Below are 16,782 nucleotides of genomic sequence, written 5' to 3' on the forward strand. Positions count from 1 at the left end.
GTATACAAAATTATGAGGGGCATAGACAGAGTGGATAGTCAGAGGCTTTTCCCCAGGGTAGAGGGGTCAATTACTAGGGGGCATAGGTTTAAGGTGAGAGGGGCAAAGTTTAGAGTAGATGTACGAGGCAAGTTTTTTACACAGAGGGTAGTGGGTGCCTGGAACTCACTACCGGAGGTGGTAGTGGAGGCAGGGACGATAGGGACATTTAAGGGGCATCTTGACAAATATATGAATAGGATGGGAATAGAAGGATACGGACCCAGGAAGTGTAGAAGATTGTAGTTTAGTCGGGCAGTATGGTCGGCACGGGCTTGGAGGGCCGAAGGGCCTGTTCCTGTGCTGTACATTTCTTTGTTCTTTGTTCTTTGTTCTTTGTTAATCCAGGGAACTACAGGCCGGTGAGCCTTACGTCAGTGGTAGGGAAATTACTGGAGAGAATTCTTCGAGACAGGATCTACTCCCATTTGGAAGCAAATGGACGTATTAGCGAGAGGCAGCACGGTTTTGTGAAGGGGAGGTCCTGTCTCACAAACTTGATAGAGTTTGTCGAACAGGTCACAAAGATGATTGATGCAGGTAGGGCAATGGATGTTGTCTATATGGACTTCAGTAAGGCCTTTGACAAGGTCCCTCATGGCAAACTGGTACAAAAGGTGAAGTCACACGGGATCAGGGGTGAGCTGGCAAGATGGATACAGAACTGGCTAGGTCATAGAAGGCAGAGAGTAGCAATGGAAGGGTGCTTTTCTGATTGGAGGGCTGTGACTAGTGGTGTTCCGCAGGGATCAGTGTTGGGACCTTTGCTGTTCGTAGTATATATAAATGATTTGGAGGAAAATGTAACTGGGCTGATTAGTAAGTTTGCAGACGACACAAAGGTTGGTGGAATTGCGGATAGCGATGAGGACTGTCAGAGGATACAGTAGGATTTAGATCATTTGGAGACTTGGGCAGAGAGATGGCAGATGGAGTTTAATCCGGACAAATGTGAGGTGATGCATTTTGGAAGGTCTAATGCAGGTAGGGAATATACAGTGAATGGTAGAATCCTCAAGAGTATTGACAGTCAGAGAGATCTAGGTGTACAGGTCCACAGGCCACTGAAAGGGGCAACACAGGTGGAGTAGGTAGTCAAGAAGGCATAAGGCATGCTTGCCTCCATTGGCCAGAGCATTGAGTATAAGAATTGGCAAGTCATGTTGCAGCTGTACAGAACCTTAGTTAGGCCACACTTGGAGTATAGTGTTCAATTCTGGTCGCCACACTATCAGAAGGATGTGGAGGCTTTAGAGAGGGTGCAGAAGAGATTTACCAGGATGTTGCCTGGTATGGAGGGCATTAGCTCTGAGGAGCGGTTGAATAAATTCGGTTTGTTCTCACTGGAACGATGGAGGTTGAGGGGCGACCTGATAGAGGTCTACAAAATTATGAGGGGCATATACAGCGTGGATAGTCAGAGGCTTTTCCCCAGGGTAGAGGGGTCAATTACTAGGGTGCATAGGTTTAAGGTGCGAGGGGCAAGGCTTAGAGATGTACGAGGCAAGTTTTTTTTACACAGAGGGTAGTGGGTGCCTGGAACTCGCTGCCAGAGGTGGTGGTGGAAGCAGGGACGAATACATGAATAGGATGGGAATAGAGGGATACGGACCCAGGAAGTGTAGAAGATTTTAGTTTAGACAGGCAGCATGGTCGGCACAGGCTTGGAGGGGCAAAGGGCCTGTTCCTGTGCTGTACTTTTCTTTGTTCTTATTTAAACCTGTCAGAATCTGGCACTGTCTCTCTCTCTCTTCAGGTACCATATCCTAAGAGGACATTAGCGACCAAGAACCTCCATGTTAATCTTGCTCTGAAGGTGTGGATCGTCTCCATTGGTGATACATTCATCCAGTTTGTGAGGCTCTTCAAAAAGATTATTCTGTGTATACCTCAATCTCTTTTGCCATTCATCTTTCCCATCAGCATCGGACTTTCTAAATTAGGATTTCTTGTTATGTACCCAAGAAATTCTAACTGTCCTGTCCCTTCTTGATCTTGGTTAGCAGAGTTCTTTTGGTCTCAGGTTTTACTTGTCCAAAATATCTTTGTTATTCGCCTCTAAACTACAAATTCCACAGCCATGGCACACCTGGCACCACAGGGGCATGGGGGATGGTGCATGCTCCCAGTGGCCATCAAGGTGACAGTCATCCTCAACATTTATGCCATAGGCTCCTTCCAGGCTCCGAATGGGATTCTCATAGACATCGGTGTGCAGGTGTATCTGCACCATCACAAAGGCCCTATATGACCAGGCAGCTCAATACATCCATTTCAATGTGGACCGAGCCCACCAGGATATCTGGGCAGTGTGGCAATCGATGGGATGCATGTCCTACAAGCACCTGCAGATGACAGGCCGCTACACAGCAACTGAAAGGGGTTCCACTCGATAAACGTGCAGCTCTTATGTGGCCATCAGCTGCGCATCATTCGCATCTCCGCTGATACCCAGGCAGTGTGCATGACACCTTCATCCTGGCACACCCAACGATTCCTGGCATGTTCAAGATGCCTCCCCAAGCTGGGGGGTTGGCTCCTGGGAGACGGGGTTACCCACAACGTCCGATTTACCCCCCCCCCCCCCCCCGTCTTTGGCTAACCCAGACCAGCCCACCCCTCACGCCCATCTGACGGAGCACCCCGGCAGGTTGTAGCAGTGGTAACAGGTGTTTAATGTCTGGGTCTGTGTCACATCAGCCAGTGACTGCGCCATCTCCCTCTGGGACTGGGCCACCTCCCTCTGTGTCTGCACCACGTCGGCCAGTGCCTGGGCAATGCTGCCGACATTCCCAGCCACACTCAGAAGCGCCGCTGCAACGTCCAGGTGGCTCTGGTACATGATTGCCTGTGAGACAGCAACCCTGCCCTGGGCCTCGGCCAGCACCTGCACAGAATGCCCCAGGCCTTGGACATGTTGATCCATAGCCAAAAACATCTCGCCCAATGCTTCCACTGTGGACGCCACCCATGCAGTGTTGGTCTGGGTGGCCCTCATTGTCGGCAGCACCCCCTGCTGCTGCACGCAGTTGGCCTCCTCCAACAACCTACAACCCCTCATGTAGTCCCTGGCTCTGCGACTGCATCGCCACGATTGATGGGACCGTCTGTTCCAGAAGCCCGAAATCCGTCTGCACAGTAGCTAGTTCCTAGTTCGGCCTGCGTTCGACCGTCCGCCCCCTTGGGTCTTCCTACCTCCACCTGCTGTACCGGATCAGCTGTGTGGTGCGCAGAAGATAGTGACCCAGGAGCCTTTTCACCAAGGCTGGGATGGTGGACGGTACCGGAGAAGCTGTGACTCGAGCTCCGGGGTCTCTTGAGTCTCGGGCGGAGGGCTGCCATCCGAGCTGCTCTTGTCGCTGCTCAGCTCAGGGCGGTGGATCCGGATCAGGGCTGTGGCACTGGCTAAGGGCAAGGGTCGCCAAATGGACCTGTCCCATCTCCAGCAGCTCCTGTAAGACATAAGACAAGACGCATGATTAGATCGTGGATACTGCTGGGGGTGAACAGGTGGGTGAGGGGTCGTGAGGATGGGGGTGGTGTAGGGTGAGGCTGAGGAGGGGGTGAGGGTGGTGTGGGTGAGGGTTGACACACGTCATGGGGAACTGCAAATCAGCAGGGTCTTACTTCCTCGCTCCTGGCCGAACGCGACCTCGGCGGCCTCCCTTTCCTCCGAGCCATCGACCAAGTCCTGCGCCCTCTGCTCTGCGACAGTGAGGGGCCGCAGGTACGGCGGTCCCCCTCCTGTCTTCTCCCACTCCCAGCGGTTGTGCATGGCCTTCTCCTGGTGGGGCGGGAGGGGGGCAAGCAGAAACTGGCAGCGTTAGACAGTCCAATGCATGCAGCCCAGGGGGTGGGTAGTTGGTGGCCAGTACACCCAGCCATGGTGGCCGGTATGGGGGCTGGCATGTTGTGGAGAGTGGGTCATCACCCGCCCTCTGGTTTGGGGTGGGGGGGGTGGGGGGTTATGGGTGTATAGGATGCGGATTGGTGCCAGAAGCACAGTGTTGCCTACTCATCCTGGCCGCCCTGAGGCTGTGCGGTTTTTGGCAGCTCTACTGGTCGATCCAGATGGTGTTGTCCACCGCGCTTACCGCCTCTGCCACCAAGGCGCGGTGAACGGCAACAGCTGGCAGCCTCCTTCACGGGCCTGGGTACAGGGCCAGCCTCCTCTCCTCCACGGCGTCCGGGAGGTCTCCAGCTCAGCGTGTAGTTGCTCTCCTCGTTGCCATTTTGTTCGCTAGGGTGGTGTGTACGGGGAGTGAAGTCTGTATATGCGGCTGCAGCTTGTCAGCCTCCCGAGTGTCAATTGCAAAACCGGCTAATCCAGCACCGTTTCTCATTGCAAACGATTGTCTTCCATGTGGCACCGGTGCTTTTTAAAATTCATTTACGGGATGTGGGTGTCGCTGGTTAGGCCAGCATTTAGTCCCATCCCTCAATGCCCTTCAGAAGATGGTGGTGAGTTGCCTTCTTGAACCGCTCTAGTCCTTGAGGTGTAGGTACACCCACTATGCTGTTAGGGAGGGAGTGCCAGAATTTTGCCCCAGCAACAGTGAACAATGGCGATATATTTCCAAGTCAGGGTGGTGAGTGATTTGGAGGGAAACTTCCAGATAGTGGGCTTCCCAGGTATCTGCTGCTCTTGCCCTTCTAGTTGGTAGTGGTTGTGGGTTTGGAAGGTGCTGTCGAAGGAACCTTGGCATCTTGTAGATGGTACACATGGCTGCCATTGTTCGTCGATGGTGGAGGGTTTGAATGTTTGTGGAAGGAGGAGCAATCAAGCGGGCCGCTTTGTCATGGATGGTGTCGAGCTTCTTAAGTACTTTTGGAGCTGCGCTCATCCAGGCAAGTGAAGAGTATGCCATTACACTCCTGACTTGTGCCTTGTAGATGGTGGACAGGCTTTGGGGGGTCAGGAGGTGAGTTACTCGCTGTAGGATTCCTAATCTTTGACCTGCCTTGGTAGCCACAGTATTAATGTGGCTAGTCCAGTTGTTTCTGATCAATGGTAACACCCTCAGGATGTCAATTGTGGGGGATTCAGCTATGGTAATGCCATTGAATGTCAGTGTTTAGATCCTCTCTTGTAGGAGATGGTCATTGCCAGGCACTAATGTGGCGCAAATGTAATTTGCTACTTGTCAGCCCAAGCCTGGATATTGTCCAAGTCTTGCTGCATTTAGACATGGACAGCTTCATTATCTGAGGAGTCACGAATGGTACTGAACATTATGCAATCATCCGCAAACATCCCCACTTCTGCCCAAGCCTGGATATTGTCCAGGTCTTGCTGCATTTGGACATGGACTGCTTCATTATCTAAGGAGTTGCGAATGGTGCTGAACATTATGCAGTCACTGCAAACATCCCCACTTCTGACCTTATGATGGAAGGGAGTTCATTGATAAAGCAGCTGAAGATGATTGGGCCTGGGACACTACCCTGAGAAACTCTTGTAGTGATGTCCTGGAGTTGAGATGATTGACCTCCAACCATCACAACCATCTTCCTTTGTGCCAGGTATGACTCCAACCAGTGGAGGAGAGGTTTCCCCGATGCCCTCTGACTCCAGTTTAGCTAGGGATCCTTGATGCCATGCTCTGTCAAATGCTGCTTTGATGTCACCTCACGTGTGTAATTAGTACAAACTATCATTTCAAGTAGATTTCTTTTTCTTATTGAATACCTTTGAAACACAATAAAGCTTTTGGGATCACTCAATGCTACTTATGCATATGCTCAGTCCACAGGATCTACAAAAGCATTCAGTTTTTTTGTCCATGTTTGAACCAAGGCTGTAATGAGGTCAGAAGCTAAGTGGCCCTGGCGGAACCCAAACTGAGCTTCCGTGGGCAGGTTATTGCTAAGTGCTGCTTAAAAGCACTGTTGATGACTCCTTCCATTAGTTTGCTGATGATAGAGAGTAGGCTGATATGGGCTGTAATTGGCTGGGTTGGATTTGTCCTGTTCTTGTGTACAGGACACACCTGGGCAACTTTCCACATTGCCGGGTAGATGCCGGTGTTGTAGCTGTACTGGAATAGCCTGGCTAGGGGTGCGGCAAGTTCTGGAGCACAAGTCTCCAGTACTATTGCTGAGATATTGTCAGGGCCCATAGCTTTTTCAGTATCCAGTGCCTTCAGTAGTTTCTTGATTTCACGTGGAGTGAATTGTATTGGCTGAAGAATGGCATCTGTGATGCTGGGGACCTCCGGAGGAGACCGAGATGGATCTTCCACTCGGCACTTCTGACCGAAGATTGTTGCGAATGCCTCCGCCTTGTCTTTTGCACATATGTACTAGCCCTTTAACAGTTTTGCTATTGTGAAAGTCCACAAATTCTGCATTGGTGTCAACACTTAGTCTCAGAAACGCAGAACCCCGCACAACATGTTTAATTAAAAAAGCAATGTATCAACTGCCCAAAACATTGACGGTTTTTTAATTGAAGTCCTCAACCTTTGCCAAAAGCATGGACTTGGACGTAATATTGTCTGCCCAGAGCTAAAGGCAGATCTTGTAGACTGAGCATATGCATAAGTAGCATTGAGTGATCCCAAAAGCTTTATTGTGTTTCAAAGGTATTCAATAAGAAAAATAAATCTACTTGAAATGACAGATTGTATTAATTAGACACGCTCATTGCAGTTTTTAATGTTTGAACTATAAACAAATTATTTTTCTCAATTGAAATCAACCCATTACAATTTTAGCCGTGTGGTTTTGAAAAATGTTGACTACTGCTATGATTCCAGTAGTTTCAATTAAACAGACAAATAAAAGCTATTCTTTTTTTTTTTAAACACCAAAATATGTCAAGCTGAAGGAGACAAAAAAGACCACACACACATTCAGGAACTAATCCAAAGAAAATTCGGTCAGCAATTATAATCCAATGCTTCCAGATGTTGGGACCACGCCACAGACATAGTGCTCTCGGGACGATATTGCCCCTACCCCCGCCACTGCTGCACGATCCCAGTGAACGACAGACAAAATAATGAAGGGAGGAAGGAAGAGTGCTGAGTATTGGGGAGGATGGAATGATGAAAGAAATTGGAATGTTTTGTGTATGAGTTAAAAAGGGGCAAAACTGGAAAACTGAAAATCACAGCAGAAAATAAGAGTTCTGAAAAAGGGAGGGAAAATGCACTAAAGACAAATTCTGTAAATATGGGGTGGGGGGGGGGGGAAATGACAAAACACGAGGTTGCCTGTATCAGCAATCTTTCTTCCCAAGCATAATCCCACAATGAAAAAAGCAGCCCAAGGAAACAGTCACAGCCTCATCACTTGGAATTAAGCAGAAATCAGATTGGACAACGGGAGCTTAAAAAAAATCATAAAGGATCATTTAAAGCAACATACAATATAGATGGTCAAGTTGTTCCAAGGGAAGAAGGAAAATCAGGTTGTAAGAAAATAAGGCAACAGAACTGGGTCATTAAAACAATAATAGACAGCATTGCCATGCCCATTATGAAAATGTTGCAGATATGGGCCTAAGCAAAAAAGACAGAACACTAAAAGAAAACAAAACTGGGGAAATAGCAATCAAAACAAAAGAGGCAGTAGAATAGGGTAATTACAAAGGGAAGAAGAGAATTATAATAAATATTAAGCATTTGTGTCCTGACAGCTGTCTCTTTAGATCATGTGTTTTTAAAAAAAACTCAATATCTTCAAACTACATAGTTAACAATTGTGTAAATTTGTTATGTCATGTCAGTAACCTGCTCTCGAGGGAATCAAAAACACGATTATACGGATTTTGAGATTGTTCCTCAACACCACTGGCAATAATGAATTATTGATGAGCCTTTGCAGCTCAAGAAGTGCAAAAATGTACATCTTAACGTGCAAGGGTTCTTCCTGATGATTCTTTTATTTCCCATTTCTTCTTGCCATTATCATTTTGATCCATGGGCATGTATCTTTAAGTCAAGCAGCAGAAAGAATGAGGACTTCAAAAAGTTTCACATATATTGCAACTATATGGTGCTCGCTTTTGAGCAGCGAAACTCAGACTTTGTGGCACCCGAGAGATGGGGTGGCACTCAGTTCGACTAGTTGGCTGGTGGCCAATGAACTGGACAAAAGGCAGTATTCTGCCCGGTAATAGGTGGTGATTGGATCCGGCCTGAGTGGGATGATTTCCAGAGACCTAAGTAAAGCAGGGTTGGTCCTGGATGCTCAAGGAAGAAGGAGCTGTGAGTGCCTGCTCGCCCCATCTTCTCTCTCTCGCTCCAGAAATGCTGTGAGCTGCTTTAATTTTGAACCTACAGAGAAGCTCAGTGAATGAATCTACATTGAACACTTTGTAGTGAAATACCAAAATTTAAGGAAGGTGTGCCATAAAACAGTCAGCTGAAACAAAGAATTTTACACCTTTCATTATTATTTTTATACCCCTCTTCTCCCCTCTGTGTTTGTCTGTCTTGTGTGTGTATGTATATATAGAGGGAGGGGGCAAGTTAAAAAGGTGGATTCAGAACTAGATAATAGATAACCAGTTATATTTACTGCATTTTTCATTGTAGTTCTTGTTATAAATAAAAAGTAATTGTATTTAAATAACAAACCAGATCACTGAAATTATATCAGCGACCACATCTGCAGTAAGTGTTGGCTGCTCGAAGAGCTCCGGCTCAGAGTTGATGAGCTGGAGTCTGAGCTTCAAACACTGAGGCACATCCGGGAGGGGGAGACTTACCTGGACACTGTGTTTCAGGAGGCGGTCACACCTGTCAGAGTAAGAGGTTTAAATCCTGCCAGTGGCCAGGGACAGCAGGGTGTGACTGCAAGTCAGGCAGGTAAAAGGAACCAGCAGTCAGGAACTCAGGAGCCTCAGCCCTTGACCCTGTCCAACAGGTATGAGGCACTTGCTCCCTGTGTGGATGGCGAACAGGGCTGCAGGAAGGATAAGTCAACTGACCAAGGCACCATGGTTCAGCAGGCCATTCAAGGGGAGGGAGTAAATAGGCAAGTTGTAGTTGTAGGGGATTCTATTATCAGGGGGATAGGTAGTATTCTTTGTGAGCAGGATAAAGAGTCCCACATGGTATGTTGCCTGCCCAGTGCTAGGGTGCGGGACATCTCTGACCGGCTTGAAAGGATACTGGAGAGGGAGGGGAGGATCCAGTTGTTGTGGTCCATGTCGGTACCAACAACATAGGCAAGTCTAGGAAAGAGGACCTATTTAGAGATTATAAAGAATTAGGATTCAAATTAAAAATCAGGTCCTCAAGGGTCATAATCTCCGGATTACTGCCTGAGCCACGTGCAAATTGGCACAGGGAGGCAAGAATAAGGGAAGTTAAAACGTGGCTGAAAGAGTGGTGTGGGAAAGAGGGGTTCCTTTTCATGGGACACTGGCATCAGTTTTGGGGCAGCGGGGACCTATACCGTTGGGATGGTCTCCACCTGAACCGAGCTGGGACCAGTGTTCTGGCGAAAAGAGTAAATAGGGTGGTCAATAGGACTTTAAACTAGAGATTGGGGGGGGGAAGGGAAAGTCAGGGAACCAAGAGGTGAAGTAATCAGTGGGAAGCGTAGCTGCTTAGGAATACAAAAAAGCAAGCAAAGACAGAACTCAGGAGAGGTTACGATAGTCCCCATCCCACAAAATATGACAGTGTATGGAAAGGCTCAGTAAACCAAGGTCCACCACACTAAGAAAACAAAAAGGGACGGTCAAGAGAGAATTAAAGGTGCTATATTTAAATGCACGCAGTGTACGGAACAAGGTAGATGAGCTTGTGGCCCAGATTGTAACTGGCAGGTATGATGTGGTAGGCATCACAGAGACGTGGTTGCAGGGGGTTCAGGACTGGCATTTAAACATCCAGGGATTCACAACCTATCGAAAAGACAGAGAGGTGGGCAGAGGGGGCGGGGTTGCCTTGTTAATTAGGAATGAAATTAAATCAATAGCACTAAACGACATAGGGTCAGATGATGTGGAGTCTGTGTGGGTAGAGTTGAGGAACCACAAAGGCAAAAAAACCATAATGGGAGTTATGTACAGGCCTCCTAACAGTGGTCAGGACCGGGGGCACAAAATGCACCACAAAATAGAAAGTGCATGTCAGAAAGGCAAGGTCACAGTGATCATGGGGGACTTCAATATGCAGGTGGACTGGGTAAATAATGCTGCCAGTGGACCCAAGGAAAGGGAATTCATTGAATGTTTACAGGAGAGCTTTTTGGAACAGCTTGTGATGGAGCCCACGAGGGAACAGGCCATTCTGGACTTAGTGTAATGTAATGAGCCAGACTTGATTAAAGATCTTAAAGTAAGGGAGCACTTAGGAGGCAGTGATCATAATATGGTAGAATTCAATCTCCAATTTGAAAGAAAGAAGGTAGAATCAGATGTAAAGGTGTTACAGTTAAATAAAGGTAACTACAGGGGCATGAGGGAGGAACTGACGAAAATCGACTGGGAGCAGAGTCTAGTGGGAAAGACAGTAGAACAGCAATGGCGGGAGTTTCTGGGAGTAATTGAGGACACAGTACAGAGGTTCATTCCAAAGAAAAGAAAGGTTATCAGAGGGGGGATTAGGCAGCCATGGCTGACAAAGGAAGTTAGGGAATGCATCAAAGCAAAAGAGAAAGCCTATAATGTGGCAAAGAGTAGTGGGAAGTCAGAAGATTGGGAAGGCTACAAAAACAGAGGATAACAAAGAGAGAAATAAGGAAAGAGAGGATCAAATATGAAGGTAGGCTAGCCAGTAACATTAGGAATGATAGTAAAAGTTTCTTTAAATACATTAAAAACAAACGGGAGGCAAAAGTTGACATTGGGCCGCTCCAAAATGACGCTGGTAATCGAGTGATGGGAGACAAGGAAATAGCTGAGGAACTAAATAAGTACTTTGCGTCAGTCTTCACAGTAGAAGACATGAGTAATATCCCAACAATTCCGGAGAGTCAGGGGGCAGAGTTGAATATGGTAGCCATCACAAAGGAGAAAGTGCTAGAGAAACTAAGAGGTCTAAAAATTCATAAATCTCCGGGCCCAGATGGGCTACATCCTAGAATTCTAAAGGAGAAAGCTGAAGAAATAGTGGAGGCGTTAGTTATGATCTTTCAAAAGTCACTGGAGTCAGGGTAAGTCCCAGAGGATTGGAAAATCGTTGTTGTAACACCCCTGTTCAAGAAGGGAACAAGGAAAAAGATGGAAAATTATAGGCCAATTAGCCTAACCTCGGTTGTTGGCAAGATTCTAGAATCCATTGTTAAGGATGAGATTTCTAAATTCTTGGAAGTGCAGGGTCGGATTAGGACAAGTCAGCATGGATTTAGTAAGGGGAGGTCGTGCCTGACAAACCTGTTAGAGTTCTTTGAAGGGATAACAAATAGGTTAGACCAAGGAGAGCCAATGGATGTTATCTATCTTGACTTCCAAAAGGCCTTTGATAAGGTGCCTCACGGGAGACTGCTGAGTAAAATAAGGGCCCATGGTATTCGAGGTAAGGTACTAACATGGATTGACGATTGGCTGTCAGGCAGAGAGTTGGGATAAAAGGTTCTTTTTCGGAATGGCAACCGGTGACGAGTGGTGTCCCGCAGGGTTCAGTGTTGGGGCCACAGCTGTTCTCTTTATATATTCACAATCTAGATGACGGGACTGGGGGCATTCTGGCTAAGTTTGCCGATGATACAAAGATAGGTGGGGGGCAGGTAGTATGGAGGAGGTGGGGAGGCTGCAGAAAGATTGAGAAAGTTTAGGAGAGTGGTCCAAGAAATGGCTGATGAAATTCAACGTGGGCAAGTGCAAGGTCTTGCACTTTGGAAAAAAGAATAGAGGCATGGACTATTTTCTAAACGGTGACAAAATTCATAATGCTGAAGTGCAAAGGGACTTGGGAGTCCTAGTCCAGGATTCTCTAAAGGTAAACTTGCAGGTTGAGTCCGTAATTAAGAAAGCAAATGCAATGTGGTCATTTATCTCAAGAGGCTTGGAATATAAAAGCAGGGATGTACTTCTGAAGCTTTATAAAGCATTAGTTAGGCCCCATTTAGAATACTGTGAGCAATTTTGGGCCCCACACCTCAGGAAGGACATACTGGCACTGGAGCGGGTCCAGCGGAGATTCACACGGATGATCCCAGGAATGGTAGGCCTAACGTACGATGAACGTCTGAGGATCCTGGGATTATATTCATTGGAGTTTAGGAGGTTGAGGGGAGGTTTAATAGAAACTTACAAGATAATGAATGGCTTAGATAGGGTGGACGTAGGGAAGTTGTTTCCATCAGCAGGGGAGACTAGGACCTGGGGGCACAGCCTTAGAATAAAAGGGAGTCACTTTAGAACAGAGATGAGGAGAAATTTCTTCAGCCAGAGAGTGGTGGATCTGTGGAATTCATTGCCACAGAGGGCGGTGGAGGCCGGGACGTTGAGTGTCTTTAAGACAGAAGTTGATAAATTCTTGATTTCGCGAGGAATTAAGGGCTATGGAGCGAGAGAGCGGGTAAATGGAGTTGAAATCAGCCATGATTGAATGGTGGAGTGGACTCGATGGGCCGAATGGCCTTACTTCCGCTCCTATGTCTTATATCGCAGGCAAGGGGCAATGGTTTCAGGTATTTTTCTAAGAATTATTGGTTAATTCAATTGTTCTGCGACTCTGGGTCAAGGGGAGCTGGAATTGACCATGCTCTAGCCCAGGGTGTTGTAACATATGTACCATGGATGCATTTAAATGCATTTTCCTTCAAAGATTGCTTACAATGTATACATAATGACTCCTATGCTCCATGTGTCACACTGCTGAGTGTACTGATGGGCACTGAGAACTTCTGGAGCTGAAAAAAAAGACAAAGTAATATGATTAGTTATATGAATAATCCAGCATTTAGGTTTGAAAATAGTAAATGGGGAGTATGTATCGTAATCTGATGGGGAATTTAACACAGGAACTGTAGTGTTAAGTGAAAATAATCCAAATTAGATTAAGAACAGAATAATAGCAACATCTTGGTGTTTTTTGGTAACTGGGATCATCAAGACCAGCAGTGGAGTGGTGGAGGCTGTTTAACCTACTACTATTCCCGGTCACGATGCACCAATTCCATTTAAGTTTTTGCCAAAGCTTTTGATCTTGCATTCAATAGGATATTTGCAAGAATACAATACAAGATAAATCAAATTTACACCATGAGAACATGAGTGCCGATTGGTTGGCAAGTGGACTCAAGATTGGTAGAGGTGTTGCCATGGAGAATGCACCAGTTGGTGGAGACTGGCAGTGAACCTCCAAGCATTGCTTGAAATTTAAACCAGACAGCTTGATTCTGATTGGTCCACCAGTGAATGTGTGTCATTTTTTTATATTTAGTTTAGTTCGGACAGGTGTGGTGTGTGTACATTTTCTTTATGTCTGCAAATTTCTTTCATTTTCGATTAAATCCATCTATGCCGCCGCTATATTGCTTCAATAAATAACTGCACCATCAGCAGTTGAGTTCGAACTCCCCGACTCCCACCCACCCTGCCACAAACCAGCATCCACTATTCCTGAATCATTGAATCAGCGAGGTGCTAAATTATTGAGAGCATGCCTTTCAATGATTCAGCATGGGTATAGTTATCCTTAAGAAGTTTCACTAAATTAACAAAATGCAAGCCATTTTTAATGACGGGTCTAAATTCATACTCATTGGACCTGCCACTCAACCTGACCAGACTACCTTGCTTGAAATTAAGCTAAAAGAAACACTGTGCAAGAGCGATGAACTGCTCCACAATATATATGACGGGGTTCTTCCTCACATCTCACTGTGTCCACATATGAATGGTCTGCCCAAGACACATCAATATGATGTCCCTTTACACCCTAGCTTCGCTATGACGAGTTCTGTACAACATGAATTGTGCCAAATGGTTGGGCGAATTTTCACAACCGATCTTGAGTACGTTTTCCACATACACAGTGAAGGATTCCTACACATTTTCGGACACCATAGAAGACTTGACAATCGATAGTAATGCCGTGTCTATGTGCTCATTCAACTTTGCTAGCCTATTCTCCAATGTTCCACTTAAGGAAACCATCGATATTTGCATTACAGCACTATATCATGGTGATCTAGACCTGCCACAGTTGTGTGAATTCAAATTTATTAACTCAGCAGCTCACGCAATTGAGTTCAGTTTTAATGGCACTATATTTTCCCAAGTAGGTGACATTGTCATGGGATCTCCTCCAGACTGAGTTCTCGCACACATCTTTGTTGGGCTCCATGGTATACATGTCTTTGATGGACTGACAACTAACCTCTTACCCTTTGCATATTTCCGAAATTTGGATGATACGTCTGGTATATTTAAATCTGCAGCTGCATGTCATAATTTCCTTACATATATTAATGAACTCCATTCTGTGCTCAAATTCACCTTTGAAATGGAGCAGTCAAATGAACTCCCTTTCCTTGACACACGTGGTGATTCGCTACTAAAAGGATGCTGATGTCAAGTCAAAAGGAAGCTCTACCCATCACACAAATAGGTAATGTAGTGTATGAATTTCTGTGCCAGTGTGATTCCAGGTACATAGGGTGCAAGTCCCAGAGACTGGCAGATCGCATCAAACAACGTCATAGAATCACAGTACAGAAAGGGCCCTTTGGCCCATCAATTCTGCACCAACAGAAAAAATAGCTCTAAACTACACTAATTCCACTTCCCAGCACTTTGCCCAAAACCTGAATGTTATGACATTTTAAGTGCTCATCCAAGTAATTTTTAAAGACTGTGGGGTTTCTTGCCTCAGCTACCCTCAAAGGCATTCCGGATTCTCACCACCTCCCAGGTGGAAAATGTTTTCCTCAAATCCCCTCTAAGCCTCCTGCCCTTCAATTTAAAAGTATGCTCCCTTGTTCCTGACCCTTCAACTAAGGGGAACAGCTGCCTTCTCCCTATCCTATCCATGCTCCTCATAATCTTATACATCTCAATCAGGTCCCCTTCTCAGCCTCCTCTACTCGAAAGAAAACAACCCGAGCTTATCCAGCCTCTCTTCATGGCTGTTTGCAACAAGCAAGGTACAGATCGCACCCAATCATACCGTGCTTATAGAACCTAAAACACAGTGTCTAACATTAGATGTGATTCCTAGATTGGACAACATTTGCTAAATAATCCTCACTGTGCTAAGAATTATGCTGACAACCAATTTAAGATGGTCAGTAAGGCTTGCAATGAGTGTACTGGAAGCTACACATATTAACACACAGGGCCCAGTTCTTTGCAGCCAGAAAAAACATGTACACACGCATTGCGCCTGTTTCAGCTGAACAAAATAAGTGACAACCACTCACTGGTTCATTCCTTGACCAATCAGAGTCAAGCTGCCAGGTTTGAATTTCAATTAATGCTTGGCAATTAACTGTCAGTCACCACCAACTGGTGCTTTCTTCATGGCAACACCTCTACAAGAGTCCATTTGCCAACCAATCAGCACTATCTTCTCACACAGTATAAGTTTGGCGATTTCTCTGACTGCATTCTTGCAAATTTTCTGAGCGCAAGATGAAAAGCTTCGCCAAAAAAAATCTATTTTTTTCAGCAATACTCAGTTCTGTTCTACCAAACAACAATTCCATTTAAATCATTGCAAATTTATGTCACACATTTTGCTGCATCAATTTGTAATGATTTACGCTTGCCAGTCTTTAGTAATTTGAGGAAGCCAGCGGTAGTGGAACAAGGCTTTATTGAACTACGTACAATACTCTGCCCACCGCAGTAACTCTCTCCTAATCCAGTCCCTGTTGGGATAACCAACAGCACTGGGTCCTGTTTGGGCCGGCTTTAGATGCAAGTCTAACAAACTCCAGGTGGGTGGCCTCTGCCCCCTACCTGGGAAGCTCATAATCCATGGGTCCCACATGGAAATCGACAATGGTTTCCCCGTGGTCCTCCTGAGGGTTATGACACATTTCAGTTTGTCATTTGTCTCACCAACTACATAACTGATGTTTTCCGCAACCTCTTTCTACTACTCTACCATTTAATGTCACATGCAAATTCTACATGTCTGCAATTTGTTTTGATATCCATGCTAAACAAATTAAAAGCTGAAAGTAAAAGCTAGCATTAGTAGTGTGACTATGTATCCATCAGACTGTCACAAAAACTGACTAATATCCTTTTGGAAAAAGAGTGGGTCACATGCAACTAATTACTTGGAAGTGCAATGACTGTTGTTATGCATGTAAACAGAGCAGCTATTTTGCAGATAGCAATATCCTCCAAACAGCAATGAAATGAATGATGAGGTGACCTGTTTTTACTTTTACAAGTTGAGAGAAATGACTGCAAATCAAAATACCTGAAGAACTCACTTCTCATTTGGATTGTGCCGTGGGATCTTTAAATTCCAAAGGAACCAGAGATGACAGACAGCACCTCAGTTTAGCATCTCATCTAAGGGATAGATAAAATCCTGCTACAAATATTGTAAAACTTTTCACTTCCTTTTAAGCCATTGTTATTATCCCTGTAGAGACTAATAACTTTAAAAAAATAAATTCAAATGTCCAGTTGATAGATGAAAGGAAAGCATAAGATCTCACTTTTTAAGACTTAGAATAATAATCAAACTAAAAGCACTATGAGTATATGCTATTTTTATAGCAACTTATAATTATAACAGAACTTTTACTTTTAACACAACTGAACAACCCAATTCACACTTTCCTCTAAACTTCCTCTTAAGTAATCATTTAATT

The 16,782-nt window shown here is 45.5% G+C and overlaps 1 protein-coding gene across 16 annotated transcripts in view; it reads right to left on the reverse strand.

Moving 5' to 3' along the window:
- stk33 (serine/threonine kinase 33) overlaps nt 1-16,782 on the reverse strand; it is a 244,685-nt gene that overhangs the window by 51,629 nt on the left and 176,274 nt on the right. For all 16 annotated transcript variants that reach the window (XM_072466451.1, XM_072466452.1, XM_072466456.1 and 13 more), the window contains one exon: nt 12,780-12,855. In XM_072466451.1, the coding sequence (XP_072322552.1) occupies nt 12,780-12,855 (76 nt within the window). The remainder of the gene's footprint in view (nt 1-12,779; nt 12,856-16,782) is intronic.

This window comes from Scyliorhinus torazame, chromosome 10 (assembly GCF_047496885.1).
Source record: "Scyliorhinus torazame isolate Kashiwa2021f chromosome 10, sScyTor2.1, whole genome shotgun sequence".
Classification (NCBI taxonomy): domain Eukaryota; kingdom Metazoa; phylum Chordata; class Chondrichthyes; order Carcharhiniformes; family Scyliorhinidae; genus Scyliorhinus; species Scyliorhinus torazame.